We start from the raw sequence: 17,656 nt of genomic DNA on the forward strand, positions 1-17,656 counted from the left end.
TCCCAAAGTTTCATTATCTAAATATATTGACGAGTTTGAAGGGGAGGACGTCTGATTGTAATATCCATTAGAAGCAGAAGCAGCCAATCAGAATTGTGATTACATATGACACACAGACGGCATGTCGGACTTCGCCGAAGCAGAAGCATTGGTGTTTGCGGCATCCGGAATCCACGTTGAAGTCGGTACACTTCTACAGTTCTGGTGAGTGCGTTGAACTTATTAATGACAGCTTTTTGTTTGCCTGACAAAACTTCTATCTTGTAAATTAAATAGATATAAATGAGTGCTTCTTTGATTCTATTGATTCAAGTCGGTGATATAATAATGCATGTCGGAATACCAGACAGCATTGCTTACGTGGATGATTTTTCCTCCCAGATCACAGACAAGTCCGCAGGAATATGCAAAGCTGACAGTGATTCTGCAGTCTTATCCCATGGTCAACGTCCATCAGAATCATCTTTTGTGACATCGCCATCGGACTGGTAGTAGCGAGAGGTGACTGTTGGAAAGGGGCGTGGTGCTTTTTGAAACCACTGGCCACGCGAACTGTTGCTCGACTTGGTTCTTCCACAGGCAAAACAGGCTGTTTCCACTTCTAAGTCACACGTGTCAAGTGGAAGATCTGTAGCAACATACAGCTTCGAGATGGATCCACAGACAGTCCTGATCGGGATTGCAATCTTCGTGATTTCAGCAATCTTGATATACCTAATCGCAGCAATTACAATGCGCGAGAAAACGTTTGAAGAGGTTATGGCAGAGCAGAAAAAACGCCAAGAAGAGGAAAGAGAGAAAATAAAAAATGATAAAAAGATCGAAAAAGAGCTCATGAAGAAGAAATACAAAAAAGGGAAAGGAGACAAATCCAAAGAGAAGTCAGCTCAAGTGTCAGAGCCAGAGTTGAAAGATTCACCAAAAGCCCAAGAGAAGGAACACAAGATGGTCAACCTGGAGATTGAGCCAGAAATCATTGAGCCTGCAGAATCCACCGTTCTCACCAGCCCCAGCAAGCCAAGGAACCGCATGAACGCTCAGAAGAAGTCCATCTTGCACAACAAAGATGAAGTCACACCAGTGACAGAGAAGACAGTGGAACTGCCCCACAAGCCAATCAAGCCTCTTGACGATGTGGAGCTGAAGAAACTCCATGAAACTCAGCAAGCGTCCCCCAAGAAGGAAAAGAGTGGACAGTCACAGGCAGAGCTGAGGCATGATACCAAGGAGGCAGTGAAGGAAGTGAAAGCCCAGAAAGTCAAGACCCCAGTGGTGGAGACCATGGAGATTCAGCACGGAGCTGCAGTGGAAGAGAAGAAAATCACAAAGTCCAAGAGTTCCACAGGTAAGCTGAAATGCTGTTGTTGTTGTTTTTAACGCTGAGACCTTTTTTTCTTCTTTTTGTTTTGTTTTGTTTTGATAACTCAGCTGTCAGTTTGTTTTATACTTATTTGATAAACTGACATGGAGAAAACTATTCACACGGAAATCAAATGTTATTGTTAATAGAAACTGTAGTATGTAACATCAGTGTCATGTTTTGAGTTTCTATACAGTGCTGTTGTTGTTTTTTTTAAATTATATGAAATTAAAAAAACTGAAGATATTTTCATTAGACAAAGTTGGAATTTGTGGTTAGTCAGTCAGTCATGTTCAGATTTTATTTTGCTGTGCATTGAACCTTCATTAAATATATTTTTGTTGTTGTTGTTTCTTCTTATTATTATTATTAGAGCAGTGACAGTATGAGTATATTTATTAAGTGTGTGTGTGTGTGTTTTTTTGTTTTTTGTTCTTGTTTTTTTCTGTTTTGTTCTCAGTTTTGTTGTTGTTGTTTTTTGTTCTCTTTGGGGTTTTTTGTTTGTTTTTTTTTTGTTTTTTTTTGTTCTTGTTTTTTATTTTTTACATTGATATTGACATTGAAGATGCAGGTATAGTTTGTGTGTAGTAACATTTCAATTTTCATTTCTGCCTTTCGTGTTCCTCTTTTAAACTTTAACTTGTAAGTTGTATGTTTCTTTCTTTTAGGTCAGTCACTCAGTATAGTCCTGACAAAAAATGGTTTATCATCACTCAACTCCCAGTGTCTGCAGACAAAAGATAGCATTTTTGTTTGAAGATGACTTACATGGGCTGAGAAAAAATAAAAGAAGAAGTAATGTTTTGTAAATTTCCATAAAAGCTGGTAAATGATTTGTAGAGATTTACAATTTATGGTGTTAATAGGAAAAATGTTAAATGCCTACAGGCTTGGTGTACACAGGTGTCAATTGGTGCGCTGTTTTACAATATGAGTGTTTGGTTTCAAGTGCAGGTTTACACTTTTAATCCTGTGACCCTTTTTTTCTTCTTTCTCTTTTTATTTTGATTCTGTAGATAAACCCATTTATAGAAAGAAAAAAAATGGGGGAAACTGCAGAGACGGATCCATGGGTAATGACTAGATTTTTTTTAGGAAGAGACCAGTTTGAAAAGACTGAGGTGTTACTGTTTGTCAGGGAAAAAGTATTTGGCAGTGGGCAGATTTTCTGCTCACATCACAGGGAAAACTAGTTTCACACATAAAATCACACATGATACAGGAAACTAATTTTTGTCTCATTCCTAAAGATGCACCTCATTTGAACAGAAGTATTAAAGCCAGTGTTCCAAATCTTCATCATTTGTGGGCTGCAACTTCCACATTCACTCGTATGTACACGAGTGGGCTTTAATGTGTATGACCGTTTTTACCCCACCATGTAGGTAGCCATACTCTGTTTTTGAGGGTGTGCATGCTGGGAATGTTCTTGTTTCCATAACCCACCGAACACTGACATGGATTTCAGGATCTTTAACGTGCGTACTTGATCTTCTGCTTGCATATACACTCAAAGGGGGTTCAGGCACAAGCAGGTCTGCACATATGTTGACCTGGGAGATGAGAAAAATCTCCACCCTTTTCCCACCAGGCCCCCGGCATTACTGAGATTTGAACCAAGGACCCTCAGATTGAAAGTCCAACACTTTAACCATTCGGCTGTTGCGCCCATCAGTATTACCAATAAAAGATAAACAGACTGAAAGTGACACAGTCACATAATTACTGTTTTATTTGAAAAGGTTCTGTGTGTATTCAAAATGGTACAGACAAGTTTCCTTTGTCATAGTCCTTGTCCAAGATGCTTTCCACTGAACTAGTTTACTCTTTCACTGAGTTACAGTCTTAGTGTTATTCAACAGAACTAGCAAAAAGGCTATATCATGGTTGGAGCAGAATGTGCCATGCCCTTTTTTCTCATAGATCTCAGGTTTGAGTTAAAGATGATCTGAAAAAGATCTGCAGATAATTTATCACAGAAATTAAAGCACCTTTGCTGAACGTTAGCAAAGGAGGTAGAAGCGTCATTGACAGGTGGGTTGATTGTTCAACACCTGTAAAGATAAATATGGATAAAATTGTATATTAAGCTGTTTAATGATACATTTGCATAGATTCTATATTTCATATCATTGTAAAGCAACAGCTTGCTCATTTTGATGAACCATTGATTGAACTGCAGAACAGCCTTTGCCAGCATTTCAGAATCTGCTGTTGCTAAATTTGGTACATCAGTGGAGTTAGCACTTTGACATGGGGACAGAAAGCGGTTGGGGAAAAGAATAGAGAGTGAGTTGGCATTCCTGATTGTATGGTAAAAAAAAAAAAAAAAAAATGTTGTTTCCATTATCTGCCAAATCAAATCTGGCAAACTATAATTCATCTTTCCTTTCTGCAGTCTTATCTTTATTGTCTGGGCAAATTATAGTGATTAGTGACACTCTGGTCCTCACCATTTGATTAACTTCTTATCTCCTGGGACTTGCACATTCAGCAGTAAATGGGTGTGTTGCCAGGAACATCTAGAAGACTTGTTGAGTTGTGTGTTGAAGCTGATAAAGTGGATCTTTGTGTTCATCAACAGGATTGTCACAGACTTCACAAATTGTTTTTTGGTTATTTTTCTTCTCCGCTAAGTAAAGGTTGATCAGTATACCTCAGCAGTAATCTCCAAATTAAACAAACTAGTCACTTGCATTGTAGAACTCTTTTCATTACAGATATGCATATAGATATATATATATAGATAGATAGATATATATATATGAATAGAACTTTTTGCAGGACATGTGCATTGCATATGTGCCAGTGTTTGCATGCATGCTCACATGTGTGCACACACACACTCATGCACACACACACACACACACACACACACACACACACACGCACACACTCATATGTTTTATATCCACACAATTTTTAAGAAGACCTTGAACTTCAGTTGTAACCACACACGCACACACACACACACACACACACACACACATATATATATATATATATGTGTGTGTGTGTGTACATGAAACGTGTTAAGAATTTAACATCAGGTATCAAGCAGTATTGCTTTTGGGGAAGGGGTGTTAAGGTAAGAATACAGCTGTTCTATTGGAGCTGATGCATCATTTGATATGCACAGTCTGTTGCTTTGAGTGAGCTTATCCTCCTGCATACTTGTATTCTTAACCAAAGCCCCCACGCCCACCAACCAAAAAATGTTTGTGGCCCATTATTCCACTCCTTTTCTTTGTATTATCAATATACATGTGTTACACTCACCAGATACCTACTCCAGTAATGAAAATGAGTGGGAATCATTCTTAAAGCTATGGCATAGATGTTGTTAGTGAAAGAGTTGAATAACACAGTGCACAGAAGCAAGTACAAACTACAATAATTAATAGTTGGTCAATGATTTTTAGTTGTTACTTAATTAATATTAATTACTCTAAGCATTGAACTTTATACCACTGCCCAGTTTCTATGGACTGTCACCACCAAAACTGCTCAGCCCTGCCAGTGATAAGTTGTCACAAGTTGTCACAGTATACAGCATTCATAACATCGAGTTACTCACTTACTGGTCATTTATGTGTGGACCTACAGTCCCATTGCAGAGTCATAATGAGCTGTCTGTTCACAGTTCTTGAGTGTCAGTTTCAGGAAACAGCATTGCTGTGTTTGAAATACAGAATCAGTTGGTCATCAAAGCATTATCTGCAATGTTCCAGTGCTGCTGCGCATTTATTGAAGTTTGTGTCTGTGTCAGAACTCGGCAAGAAGCACAGGCTGTTCCCATACCTTGATTATAATTAAAATGCAGATCATGTTATCTTCATTGTTGGTGATGAATTCAAAGTATAATCTGCAGTATTCTCATGTCATACTTTTTGGGTTGTTTTTTTTTTTAATCCAGACTATGTTGTTGATTCATAAACTCAAAGCATAATTTTCTGTGTTTATGTACCACTGCTTCAAAATGAAATGCAGATATTGGATGTCAAGCAAGGGACATTATGATGGCTGTGTCCAGGATACTAAAAATCAAGATCAATTTTATCAGAAAAGTCATTGCTTTATAACTGTCACTAGTATAAGCCTGCTGAGTTACCATGACCCAGTCCTGTTTTTCAACTGACAGCTGCAGTGTCAGGATGTTAATATTTTTACTGCAATAGCACTAGCAGTAAGAGAAATGTGACCCAGTGTGTTATTTAAAAAAAAAAATTTTTTTTAAAACTGTGACAGTGTTAGCTATAGTGTCCACTGAATACTTTGCTTTAGACAGATGATGACTTTGCTGATAGTGATGTTGATTTTTTTTATTCTTTCTCAGATGTCCAAGTACTAAAATGCATTACAACGTCACAGATGTGTCACAGACGCATACATAGATACAGATACAATGTGCATGTATCATATGTGCATGCGCACGCATCACACATACACACATGCGCACATATTGTTAACACACACATACACACACATACATGAGAGAACACACACACAAACACACACATGTACATGCAGAGATTAACAGCCAGTAACAACAAGTTCAACAGGCATAACCTTTTTTTGACAGCATGAGGAAAAACCTGGCAATAAATTAGTTCAGACAACACACATGGTCATTTAATGAAAACTTGAACACCAGTTGAAGCCATTGATGTATATTTTGAACTTCTTTTATATCAAAATGGTTCAGCTGATGAAATGAAATTTTCTAGCATTAAAAGGTGATCTTTTATAAATCCCAATTAGAATCTTGTCTGTGAAATCAATTGTTTGTTATAAACATGCCGTGTACCTTCATCAGACATGAGCGTATTCCCTGTCTTCAGTATCCTGGTTTCATTTGCAGTCTTATTTCTTTTAGAGTTGAAGTTAAAGTTGTTGGGGTTTTTTTTTGAGAGTTGCAGTTAAAGTTTCAAATCTGTGTTTGATATTTCATTCACTGTCAACACACTTTCCTCATTTCCATGTATAGAACTGTAAAACAGGGTTTTCTGATTCAGTATTGTACATAAAACATTACACTGCTCTTGTTAGTCTTACATGTAAATAAATTCATCCTTTCAATGTTCTGCATAATAACTTTAGAATATAACACTGCTGGTATATTGTTTAAACTATGGTCCATATATATATATATGTGTGTGTGTTGTTGTTTTGTTCATATTGCAGAAACAGATTCCATAGATGTAGTGCAATGTGTTCATAAGCTGATCTATATTTTTTATGTTGCCAGTCTGTCCTTCCTTTTCGTTCTTTATTTTATCATCTTTTCACTATATATAATAAGTGGACTGGTATTAAACAAGGATAGGGGGAAAAACTGTCAATGTTCACAAATGTGTGTATGTGTGTGTGTGTGAGTGTCAAATACAGAGAGAGTGAGATAACGAGAAAACTTCTACCTGTGTAGTTGTGGAAACAAGCCCAGGGGCAGTAAGCGGTGCACGTCTGATCGACATGGTGCGCAGCACCAGTCTGAGTGACCAGGACCTTCAGACACTGATCGACATTCTGCTGAACCGTCAGGGAGCTGCTGCTGCTGCCACACAGGAGGCATGGAACAAGGTGAACTGTCTGTCTGTGTGCCTGTGACTGTGTGTGTGTTCGAAAAAGAGTCCATTATCTATCCCTTTTGTCTTATCTTGCTTGTTTTCTTTTGTCTCTGTATGTCTGTCTTGTCTGTCTGTCTTTGACTCTGTGTGTGTTTGAAAATCTCATAAGTATAGTGTCTTCCTTGTGTCTTCTGCTTCTAATTTTCTCTGTCTCTGTCTGTCTTTTCTGTCTGCCTGCCTGTGACTGTGTGTGTTTGAAAATCTCTGTTGTTAGTGTTAAAATTAGTATAGTGTGTTCCTTTTGCCATGAGTCACTTGTTTTCTCTGTGTGTGTGTCTGTCTTGTCTGTCTGCCTGTGACCTGTGTGTTTCAAAATTCAAAACAATAGTTTTTCTTTTGTCTTCTCTTGTTTGTTCACTCTCTCTCTCTCTCTCTCTCTCTCTCTCTCTCACTCTCTCTGTGCCCACAAGGATGAAGAATAGTATGGTATGAATCACCATTAAATTTTTAGTGTATTATGTAGAACTCTCAGACTTCAGTGGTATGTTATGTCACCCGGCACTTCTCATAATTTTCCATCTGCACTGACCCAATATCTGTTCTCCAACTTTATATAACATATAAGTATTTCCTTTTTGAAACTATAACGTGGTTTCCTTACTTTTTTTTTCTTTCTTTGTTTCTGTTTGTTTTGTTTGACAAATGACCTTTTGAAATGATCATTGGTTGAATGTGTGGGGGTATTGTTGTTGCAGAAGAGCCAGAAAGGTGATCCTATGGCTCTGATGAAGAGACAGCTGGAAGAAAAGGAAAGAGCCCTCCAGGAAGGTATGTCTTCATACAGATCAGTGTCAGACACTCTGTCACTTCATCATAGTTAGAGTTGTCATGGAAGGTGGTTGGGAGTTGGGGTGGGGGGGAGAAGCGATTAGCAGGAATAATGTCCTGAACTGATCTGTAAGGTCTGGATGACTGTCATCAGGTATAAAAAAAAATCATCAAAGGGGTGTATAGTGTGTATGTGTTCATTCATTTGTCATTTTGATGCCTTCTTGAAACTGAAACTGACTGTGAGTTGCAACTTCCTTGTCTGATACTTGTCAGCAGGTGGGCTTCATTATGTTTAGGATCAGTTTTACCCTGCAATTCTCCATTTTCACGAGTGTGTGTGCTTTGGTATGCTCACGTTTCCCAAACCCACAAAGCGCCAACACGGATGCTTAATATACATATTTGATTATCTGCGTTTGTATATGCACACAAAGAGGATTAAGGCACTAGCAGCTCTGCACTTTTGGTGACCTTGGAGATAGGGGGAAAAACCTCCACCCTCAAGGAAAAAAACGAACTCTACCCTCAACCTACCATGCATTGATAAAGGGATTGAATCAGGTGGTACAAATATTTTGAAGTGTTGTTTATTTAGCATTCCTCTCTAATCAAATGATGTGAAGATTTATGTTTCAAAGGGCATTCCTCTCTAATCAGATAATGTTAAGATAACTTTTTCAGTAATCCATGAATCCATGCCGTTGGTCCATTTTTATGACCTCTTTGTATAATTTGATATAGTGTAGTAAGTGCGCAGTAATGTTCATACGGAATATGTGTCAAGATAGACCAGTTTCTGGACAGAGTAGATAATGAAATGATAACAAAAAGTATATGGGTGTTTTATTTTGAAAAAGTGAAAAGGAAAATGGCTAAACAAAGACAGGGGTGAATTGAATCACCTGGAACAGGTTATGAACAGAACTAACATTTAAGTCATTAAAAAAAATTGCATGTGCACACACACACACGTTTCAACCTATGGGGAGCGTATTATTATTTGAATGACATTAGCATCTGTATTCAATCACAAGTCTGTCCATTCTCCTCACCATACACATTATGGTCAGTCATTCTGTCAGACTCATGTTTGTGCATGGGAGAAGGATGGGCAGGAACTGTTCTTAATTAGGATTCAAGAGATAAAGCGGACGACTTCTTAGACCAAACTAAAGTATGTGAACATATGTTGGGATAAGAAAACAAAAAGAAAAAAAAGTGCTTTTTCGAGACAAATCCAGGCAAGAAAAGAAATGAGCCAGTATTCTGCAGAGAATGTTGCAGTAATTCCTGCGTTTTATCAGCTTTTTCAATCGGCTCAGACCTAGGAGTGAGAATGAAAAGAGAAGGCACCGAGAAATGGAATGGCCCCACAGGAGGGAGGGAGCAGGGGTATAAACTTCAGTTCTAGCCCCTCTTCCCCCCCCCCCCTCACTCCCCCAACACTGTTTCACTGTACTTCCTTGATGCTGGCAGAGCAACAGCTGGCCATGGCCTCCAACAACCGCGTCAAGGAGCTGCGCAACGAGGTGACGGCGGAGCGCACCAAGTTGTCTGCCCTGGAGAAGCACTACCAGGACAAGATGGCGGAGTTTGAAGCCCTGCAGGCGCGTATGCGTCACGCCCATGAGCAGCACATGGTGGAGACGGCCAAACTGCAGGCCCACATTCAGCAGCTGGAGAAGTCTGGTGACGCCGCTATGGTGCAGAAGCTGAAGCAGGTGGGTGGGTCTTCGTAATGTGTCTGGTTTTTTAAAGTAATCTTTTGGAATGGGAGGAAAGTTAACAGACGTGTCCTTTGAGGGAAGCTGAAGCAAGTGTGTTGAGTAAAGGCAGAGGGGTGGGTCATGAATATGTATCTGATCTTCTAAAGGAAATAAAGAGGTGTTTTGTGATGGGAATAGTATGTATAACATATTTGTCCTTGGAGAAAAGCTGAAACAAGGTTGTTGAATGAAGGCAGAGGGGTGGGTCATTTTAATGTGTATATGCTCTGTAAGAAGAGAATAAAAAGAAAGGGTTTTTTTTGCATAATGTGTATGTCCTCTATAAGAAAAGAATAAAAAGAAAGGGGTGTTTTGCTGTGGGGGAACGTTGGCATAACAGACATCCCTGAAGAAAGCTGAAGCAGCCGTAATATCTGTTTTCATCTTCCATATGCACACAATGCACATTATATCTGTTTGCATGCCCATTGCTATTTCTGTTTCAGGAAAACCGCATTCTTCAGGATTCCTTGTCAAAAGCATCGTATGTATATTCTGATTTTCATCACTTTTTTATAACTAGATTATTTTGCTTCTTTTTGGTATTACATTAGGTTTTTTTCTGTCGATTTGTATCTGTCTGATTTTTTTTTTGTTTTTTGGTGTGTGTGTTTTTTTTGGAGGGGGGGGGGATGGTTGAGGCGTGTGGGTCTGTCTCAGTATCTGAGGTTTTTTCTGTCTGCATCTGTCTGTCCCCTCTGGGTTTTTTGTCTCTCTCTGTTTCTGTTTCTTCTCCACTCTCCAGTTTTAATATTCCTGTTATATCTCTCTTTCTTACGCCAACCTTTTTTTTCTTTCTTTTTTATGTATATAGAAATAGTTTAAAATTCATGTTGTACGTAGGGAAGATGTCATTTGGAATTATGACATGTTTGTTTTTTGTCATTCTTACAAGAACATCAACATGATCTGTGTTTATATATTATATCTTTAATGGATTTATATAGTCATTCAGATGAGACACTAAATCAAGGTCCCGTATTTAGCATACACTTACCACAGGAAAAGAACCCACAGCAACAAAAGGGTTGTCCCTGGCAAAACTCTGTTAAAAATGGTCCACTTTGTATGAAAACAGATACACTTGCAGACAGAAAATTAGAAGAAAAGTATGGGTGGTGCCACACTGGACCGATACACTCTCACTGGGGATAGCAGCCCAAATTTCATACATAGAAATCTGTTGTGACAAAGAGTAATGTAATAATACTGATATGATACAATATGACACTATGCTATACAGTACAATACTGTAAAATGCAACACAACACAGTACAATACAATACAATACTGCACTGTGTGACAGGATGGAGACGGTATCCGCAGCAGATGTGAACAACCTGCGTCAGAAGGTGTCCATCATGGAGACAGAGCTATCCAGCAACGTTGTACGCCTCAACTCCGCGGAGAAGGCCAAGAAGGCCTGTGAGGACAAGCTGAAGAAATACGAGGATCAGATCAAAAAGATGGAGTCATCCAAGGTGTGTCTTCTGTTTGTTTCTGTTTTACTGTAGGTTATGGTGATGCTAACATTGTGCTGAGTTGAGTTTAACAGTCTACAAGCTTTCGCTCTGAAGGTCAAGTTTTACAGTTGGTGTATTCCGTGGCTGATATTGCATTGATGTTTTTGTTAGACTGCAGTATTGCTGTTGAGCACTTTGTCATGGTGTGCAAACTGATTGTTTGAGGAGAAACCGTCAAGTTTAAAAAGAAGCCAGCCTTGTCCCCAATCTCAGACTTCTCATCGAGTGTTTTGAGAGTTAAACGTCCAGGCTTCAGACTTTCAGGCAACAAGAACAGAGAAAGACATAGTTAAAGTTTAGATTAGTCCAAGCGCCCGCTGAAAAAGCTTGTTTTGCGTCATAAAGTTTTTTTCTTTGGCGATTCTAACTGAGTTTTCATTGCTGATTTCAAATCTAATGGAGGCCAGACGCTAAACTTTGGGCATTATTGTCTAAAAGTGAAAATCCAAGATGGCCGCAATTGAATTAGAGTGAAAGATGTTGTGATGGGTATCATGCATTTAAAGACATAAAAAAATGTACAAACTTAGTTAAATAGCATGCAATGAAAGAAAAGTAATCACACTTGATGAAATACACATCAAATATTCGATAAAATGGCTACTTTAGAGAAATAAAGATGGCCGCCATCTAGTTTTCATATAATGTGCTGATCCGCGAAACACTTGAAACCGTTGTATTAAAATCACTTAAACTGTTTAACAGGGAGAAAACACTGGAACACTCACCAGTGTCTGCTGCTAGTTCTCACATCAATAGTGGCTGAAGGGCGTCTGAAGACAGGTCATGTATCCTCATAGTAGGGCGGGGCAATGACAGTCATTGGATTATTGCAGGCAATTGTTCCTCTGCATTTGCAAAATGCTGTACATGTAACAGACATTTTGGTGCAGGTGCACTGTACTGTGCTGCATCCAGTTTTACAGCTGCATCTGACCAAATTGAGAATTTCATCAGGAGCTGGCAGCTGAGCATTAAGTCCAAGGGCTGGGCGGAGTGTTAACTGGTGTAGCTGCCATCCGTACTCAACAGGATCCAGATCAGGAGGAGATAGCTCCCCTGCTGCTTGCCACAGCACAGCCTGAAAATGTGCTCGTTTGATGTGGGCCTGAAAACTTGCCATTGTCGGAGGAAGGCTACTCAGTTTTGGGGGAATGTGTCTCTTTCCAGCAATCCTCTTCCTGAAAATGTTGGCTCGAACGGTGTTCAGATTGGCCCCTGACTCGTCCCCATAGAGCAGATTAGTGAACTGAAGGCATGACTCAGAGATTTCCTGGAAAGGTACAGACATCTTCCCAAGCTTCAGTTCACCAGAGAATACTTCAAGCTTCTTGAGGACTGTCATCTTTCCAATTCCAGCAAAGGAAGAAACTGTCACAACCAGTCAGTGCATGAGCTGCCAGCAGATTAGGCATTATGGTTGCATGCTGTCTGATAACGTCGTTGACGCTTATGACATTATGTGTGGATGTGCACGACTCGATGGACAGAGTCATATTTTGGGACAGTCCTTTGGTCTTCATGTGGAGATGATGTGCCAAGATGATGAGTACATCGGTGTCATCAGAAACAACCCTGATGTTCCTCTGTCCTAATGACGATTCGTTGATGACATGAAACGCCATCAGCACATCAGCTTCTTCATGATACAGAGGGTCTTGCTGAAGTCCAGACCCCATCTGTATGGGGTGTGGGTCTGGCCCAGTGATGACAACATCTGTTCCTGGTGGAGGCTGCCTGCTGCAAAGCCGATGTACGATCATTTGTATCAGTTGTTCCTTGTTGGCTGTGGCTTTCAGCATGACACTTTGCTGTGGCAGAGGTGACTCTTCAGTCAGGTTGTACACACGACTAGTCCCCTTCTGACGGGCGGTTCGACAGCATGATTTTGTGCTCAGTTTGTAGTATCTGTCGAAGACCACATGTGACACTGGTGCTGCCTGAACTCGTCGCAAAATGGTGGCAACTGCGGCTGTGATGAAAGCCGAGACTTTAACTGGAGCTGCAGGCCAACGTACTGTCCACAGAATTGCACAGCCATCCAGGATGACAACAGTGGGAGGTTCTTGGTTGCGAACACCAGACAGAATCTGTATTTTGTTCTTCAGAGCAGCCTTGCTAGTTGTCCTCATGTCACCATTCTCATCAAAAAGGGCTGTAGATTGAAGAGCTAGTTCATGGGAAAACAAAGTCTCAATGGAAACGGATTCCCTGGAAGTCGCCATAATGGCAAGAACGCGTGCATATATGAACTCAGTGTCAATAGCAGTGTCCACTTTAGCATGTTTTGCAGTCACTTTCATGACTGCAGCCATGTTCTTCACTTTCTTTGTGAGCTTGAGATGGAAACTGGCAGGCCATCCGCCCTCAAACGCCTGTTGTTCTGCAGCACCAACCTCTACTGCCTCATGGACATTGACAGTTGGGTCATCAATGACACAGCCAGAAAAGACGTTGATGAGGCCTGTGTCAGGATGTTTGCTGGTGTCCAGGATGTCAATGCAGGTAGACAATGTCTCTCGAATCTTTGCTCGGTCAGCAGCATCCTCCTTGATGCGTGTGTGACGCTCTTCTTTGTGTGTGTTGACAACTGTCTGAACATCCCCTTCTTTGATTTCCTGGAGGTCGTTCAATAGCTGGGTCAGCGTACTTTGTGAAAAGGCCCAGATGGCAAGGGTGGATTCATTGAGAGTGGAGCCTATGATTCCTGAAGGCCCATGGCCATAGCCCATGTAGGTCGTCTCAATGAAGAGATCTGACCAAACTCCATTCCACAGGCCGTCTTGATGGTGCATGACATGTTCCCCAGCCATGAATCTCTTCAGGACGGCTGGATGTAGGCGCTGCATGGATCGGAGGTAGTACAGACCGTAGCGAGCATAGTTGACGTGTCCAGAGGCAAAGAAGTAGGGGAGCATCTTTTCCACAGCAAACAAGTGAAGAGTCCAGTCAGCTTCTCTCTCAGCCCGAACAAAGGCCATCATAATGAACACTGGGTCAATGAGGCACTCAACCCAAAGTCTTGCGGTTTTACTCTGGGTGCTTTTGGTCATGAGACGTTGCGTAAGTTCAGCCATGGTGTGCACGTCAGTGTTGGAGAGAATGGGTCGTAGTAACTCCTCAACAAGAAGTCTCAGTGCTCTCACATTTTGTGGGTATTTTTTCCCTGTCAACATTTGTGGGGGTGCCAAGTATGTCTTCAATGCCGCTTCCTCCCATCAGGTACCCCACAGCACCAACAAAACTCATCAGCATGTGCATACCACCAAGTCTTGGGATGAACTTCTGAAACTGTTCTTTGCCAACCCATGTGATGTGGACAAGTTCTTTGTACAACTGCTGGTCACTGGTGAATATTGTCCATTCCTGGCCAGTGAGCTGTGTCAGACATTGGGCTTCAACCATGGCTGTCTTCATGGTGTCTGGCTCAGATGGGATCATGTCCAGGAATGGGCTGTACACCACATCTGTCTTAGGTTGGGGTTGTTGTCCTGCACTGCAGGCACGTTGTGTGTTATAACCTCCATACTCGGGTCCCGCATCTTCTCCGAGTACCTGTTTGAAAAATGACAGATCTTCAGTTGCAATTCTGTTGAGAGAAACCTGTCGTGTGGCAAGAAAGACCAGAGATGGGACATGTCGCAGGCAGTGTTCTTCTGGCATAAGTGGTTTCTTGTTTCCCGTGTACCGTTGAACTGCAACATCACCAAGTGTCAGATGATCGGACTTGGTTTTTGTTTTGCTGAGACGCCTGATGGTGGGAATATCCTGTATTTCACACACCTGCTCTGACATCGTGCGACCTTCCGTGATGATGTATTTTGACGCTCAACTCTTTTGTTTTTAGTACATGGAGGTGTGTTGTGGCGAAGCATCGTCTGCTAGCGCGCGCGTTCCTTAACCAGCGGAGCCCATATATCACGAAGGGGGGAAGCAGGCCGCGCTGTGCAGATTTCTGTGCCTGTGACATCACTGCGAGAGAAGCTGATAGCATTAGCACCCCTGCACGAATCTAGGTCGACTCATCCATGAGTCGCTCGGTCATCATTCTTGCATGAGAGGGGTTGGTGTATTTCAACCAGCAGAAAAAATTATGCCCATAAGATACAAGTTGGCCCCCGACTGATATGAAGTCTAGAGACCCTGAGGAAGCAGAATCACCAAAGAAAAAAACTTTATGATGGAAAACAACGTTCTAGTACTTGTACATAGACTCGGCTCTCGGACTAATCCGTTAGCACTTCTTCTGTCTTGATATTCCTAAAATAAAGCTTAAACAGTTGACTGTAGAACTGCATGGCTTGAAGACAGTGCAACGTTAACCGGACTGGTTGTTCTTGCACAGTCCACTGAGGAGAGTTTGGCCAAGAAACTGGAGGAGGCAAAAGAAGAGCTGCGTAAATCAGAGTCTAAGAACGGAGGACTGAGTGCGGACCTGAAGAAGACCACAGCTGCTCTGACCACCATGGAGTCTGAGAGCACCATGCTCAAACTGAAACTGCAAGACCTGGAGAAACAGCTGTCCACCAGCGAATCCTTTGGCACTAAGATGCAGGTGAGTAGTCATTGATTGCACGCTGTATGGTCTTCCTGAAGATATTCTTTTCCACCTTTTTTCCCAGTCCTGCACCACATGTTGCACCCCCCTGTCCCCCCCACACCCCCTTCCCTCCCAACCCCTGCCCTCCATCCTCACTCCTTAGCACTGTTCTAGACATGCCAGTCATGCATGTTACATCGCATTGCAGGGCAGGTTAGTTTGCTCCAGAACTGGCTGTGGTCTTTGTCAAGGAGGTTATGCATCCACTCCAGTATATTTTTCAGTATGGTAATGGAGAAAGTTGAGTTCAGACACTTTGAAATACGGAGGTGTGGCTTTGAGCCAAGAACTGGATGATTAGATTTGGGTGTTTTTAAAGGATTCTTTGGCATTGACACATAGGGAAAACAATTAAAGTGTGATATCTAGAGAGAGAGGGCAATAGGTTACAACAGTATGTGGAGAGAAGGTGAACAGTAATATTGTGGTATCAGGAGATAAGGTAGAAAGTAACTGTGATATCTTGAGAAAGCATTCATGGGTATGCATTGAATTTTTTTGGAATGAAAGGTTATAGGACAGGGATAGATAAAAAGGATTTTGGTGGTGATTCTTTTCTGGATCCAAATCTAGAAATATATTAAGAATATTTCACTATTGTGAAATAAGGAGGGGAAATTGGTAGAGGCATATGCTTTGTGGATTGCCTTTTTGAGCATCAGTGAATGTTAGCACTGAACAAAGAAGTTCTCTTATTTTCACAGAGCTGTTTATTTGATAATCTAAGTACTAGGCCCAGCACACCAGATAGCATGTCACAGTGTGTCTGTATTATGGATGTCAGAGTGGAAGAATGAGGAGCTGTGGTTAGCAGAGAGTGAACGCATTTGTCAGTAAGGTAGAGCACATCCCTAAGTGTGTGTGTGTTCAAGAATCTGTGTATATCACCATGTGTATGTATGTGTGAGTATGTTATGAGCATGTGAGTGTGTACATATCTGTAAGTGTATGCTCATCTGTATATATGCATGTCAGTTGTCTGTGCATGTCTGTGTGTGTATGTGTGTGTAGGAGGCAGAGCGTAAGAAACAGGAGATGGAGGGCAACATGAAGAACCTGGAGAAACAACTGGCTGACGCTGTGCAGCGTCGGGAGGACGTTACACGACAGCTGCAGGTAAAAGGGGTGTGTGGCCAACACACCTGCCCTCTTGTTTTGCTGCACTGAATGAAACCACACTGCCTGTTGGATTTGTCACCCCCACAATTCCTTTTCCATTACACTCTCTTGCCCACAAACCCCTGTATTTCCACACTAACTTCCATTCTTCCAGACAGGGGGGAAAGCATTTTATGCACTTGGAATTTTGGACTGATTTGTATGTATAATTCAGTATCAGTTTTGTCCTTCCATGCTTTGCATAGCCGTAAAAAGAAAGTATGGATAGTTTAATTGGTGATTTATCTGGTTGTGTTGTGCATGAGACTGTCAGTGTCATGTAACTGAACAGGAAATAGTGTTCATTTATTCACTGAACCTTTTGCTAAGTTTTATGAGAATGATATTTTGTTAATGATCGTAAAAAAATCTGCCCATGTGAGAAAGTTTACAATAATGAAAATTCAGAAGAGAAGCACAGTTCATGTATGAAGACGATTCTGGAAGGTGTGTGTCAACTCAGTTGATTTTGTTTGTTAAGTTAGATGTATAGATCTCATGCGTGTTGCTTTGTGTGTTGGTGTAAACATTTTTTTTAATATCAAGAAACAAGGCGAAATAAGCATTCAGTTAAGAAAACTTGAGCAACAAGAAGCTTGAGTTTATATCATGCTCTTTCATGTGTCACAAACAATATACAAATGCAATGGTGAAAATGCACACATTATTTGATCATGAAAAGAAAGATGAAGTGCAAGACAAAACTAAACTAAACTCTGTGTTGTCAGGACTCTGATCGCAAGAAGCAGGAGATGGATGGGAACATGAAGAACCTGGAGAAGCAACTAGCAGACTCAGTTCAGCGCCAAAATGAGATAGGAGCAGAGCTTCAGGTATGGCTCAGATTGTAA

The 17,656-nt window shown here is 41.0% G+C and overlaps 1 protein-coding gene across 7 annotated transcripts in view; it reads left to right on the forward strand.

The window, feature by feature from the left end:
* Positions 1-88: 88 nt before the first annotated feature.
* The window catches only part of LOC143296517 (uncharacterized), a 52,090-nt gene continuing 34,522 nt past the window's right edge, over positions 89-17,656 (forward strand). For all 7 annotated transcript variants that reach the window (XM_076608511.1, XM_076608512.1, XM_076608506.1 and 4 more), the window contains exons 1-10: positions 89-204; positions 382-1,345; positions 6,786-6,940; positions 7,683-7,755; positions 9,235-9,479; positions 9,971-10,008; positions 10,831-11,005; positions 15,393-15,602; positions 16,659-16,763; positions 17,534-17,638. In XM_076608511.1, coding sequence (XP_076464626.1) covers positions 652-1,345; positions 6,786-6,940; positions 7,683-7,755; positions 9,235-9,479; positions 9,971-10,008; positions 10,831-11,005; positions 15,393-15,602; positions 16,659-16,763; positions 17,534-17,638 — 1,800 coding nt within the window. In that variant the 5' untranslated portion in view covers positions 89-204; positions 382-651. The remainder of the gene's footprint in view (positions 205-381; positions 1,346-6,785; positions 6,941-7,682; positions 7,756-9,234; positions 9,480-9,970; positions 10,009-10,830; positions 11,006-15,392; positions 15,603-16,658; positions 16,764-17,533; positions 17,639-17,656) is intronic.

Source organism: Babylonia areolata, chromosome 21 (assembly GCF_041734735.1).
Source record: "Babylonia areolata isolate BAREFJ2019XMU chromosome 21, ASM4173473v1, whole genome shotgun sequence".
NCBI lineage: Eukaryota > Metazoa > Mollusca > Gastropoda > Neogastropoda > Buccinidae > Babylonia > Babylonia areolata.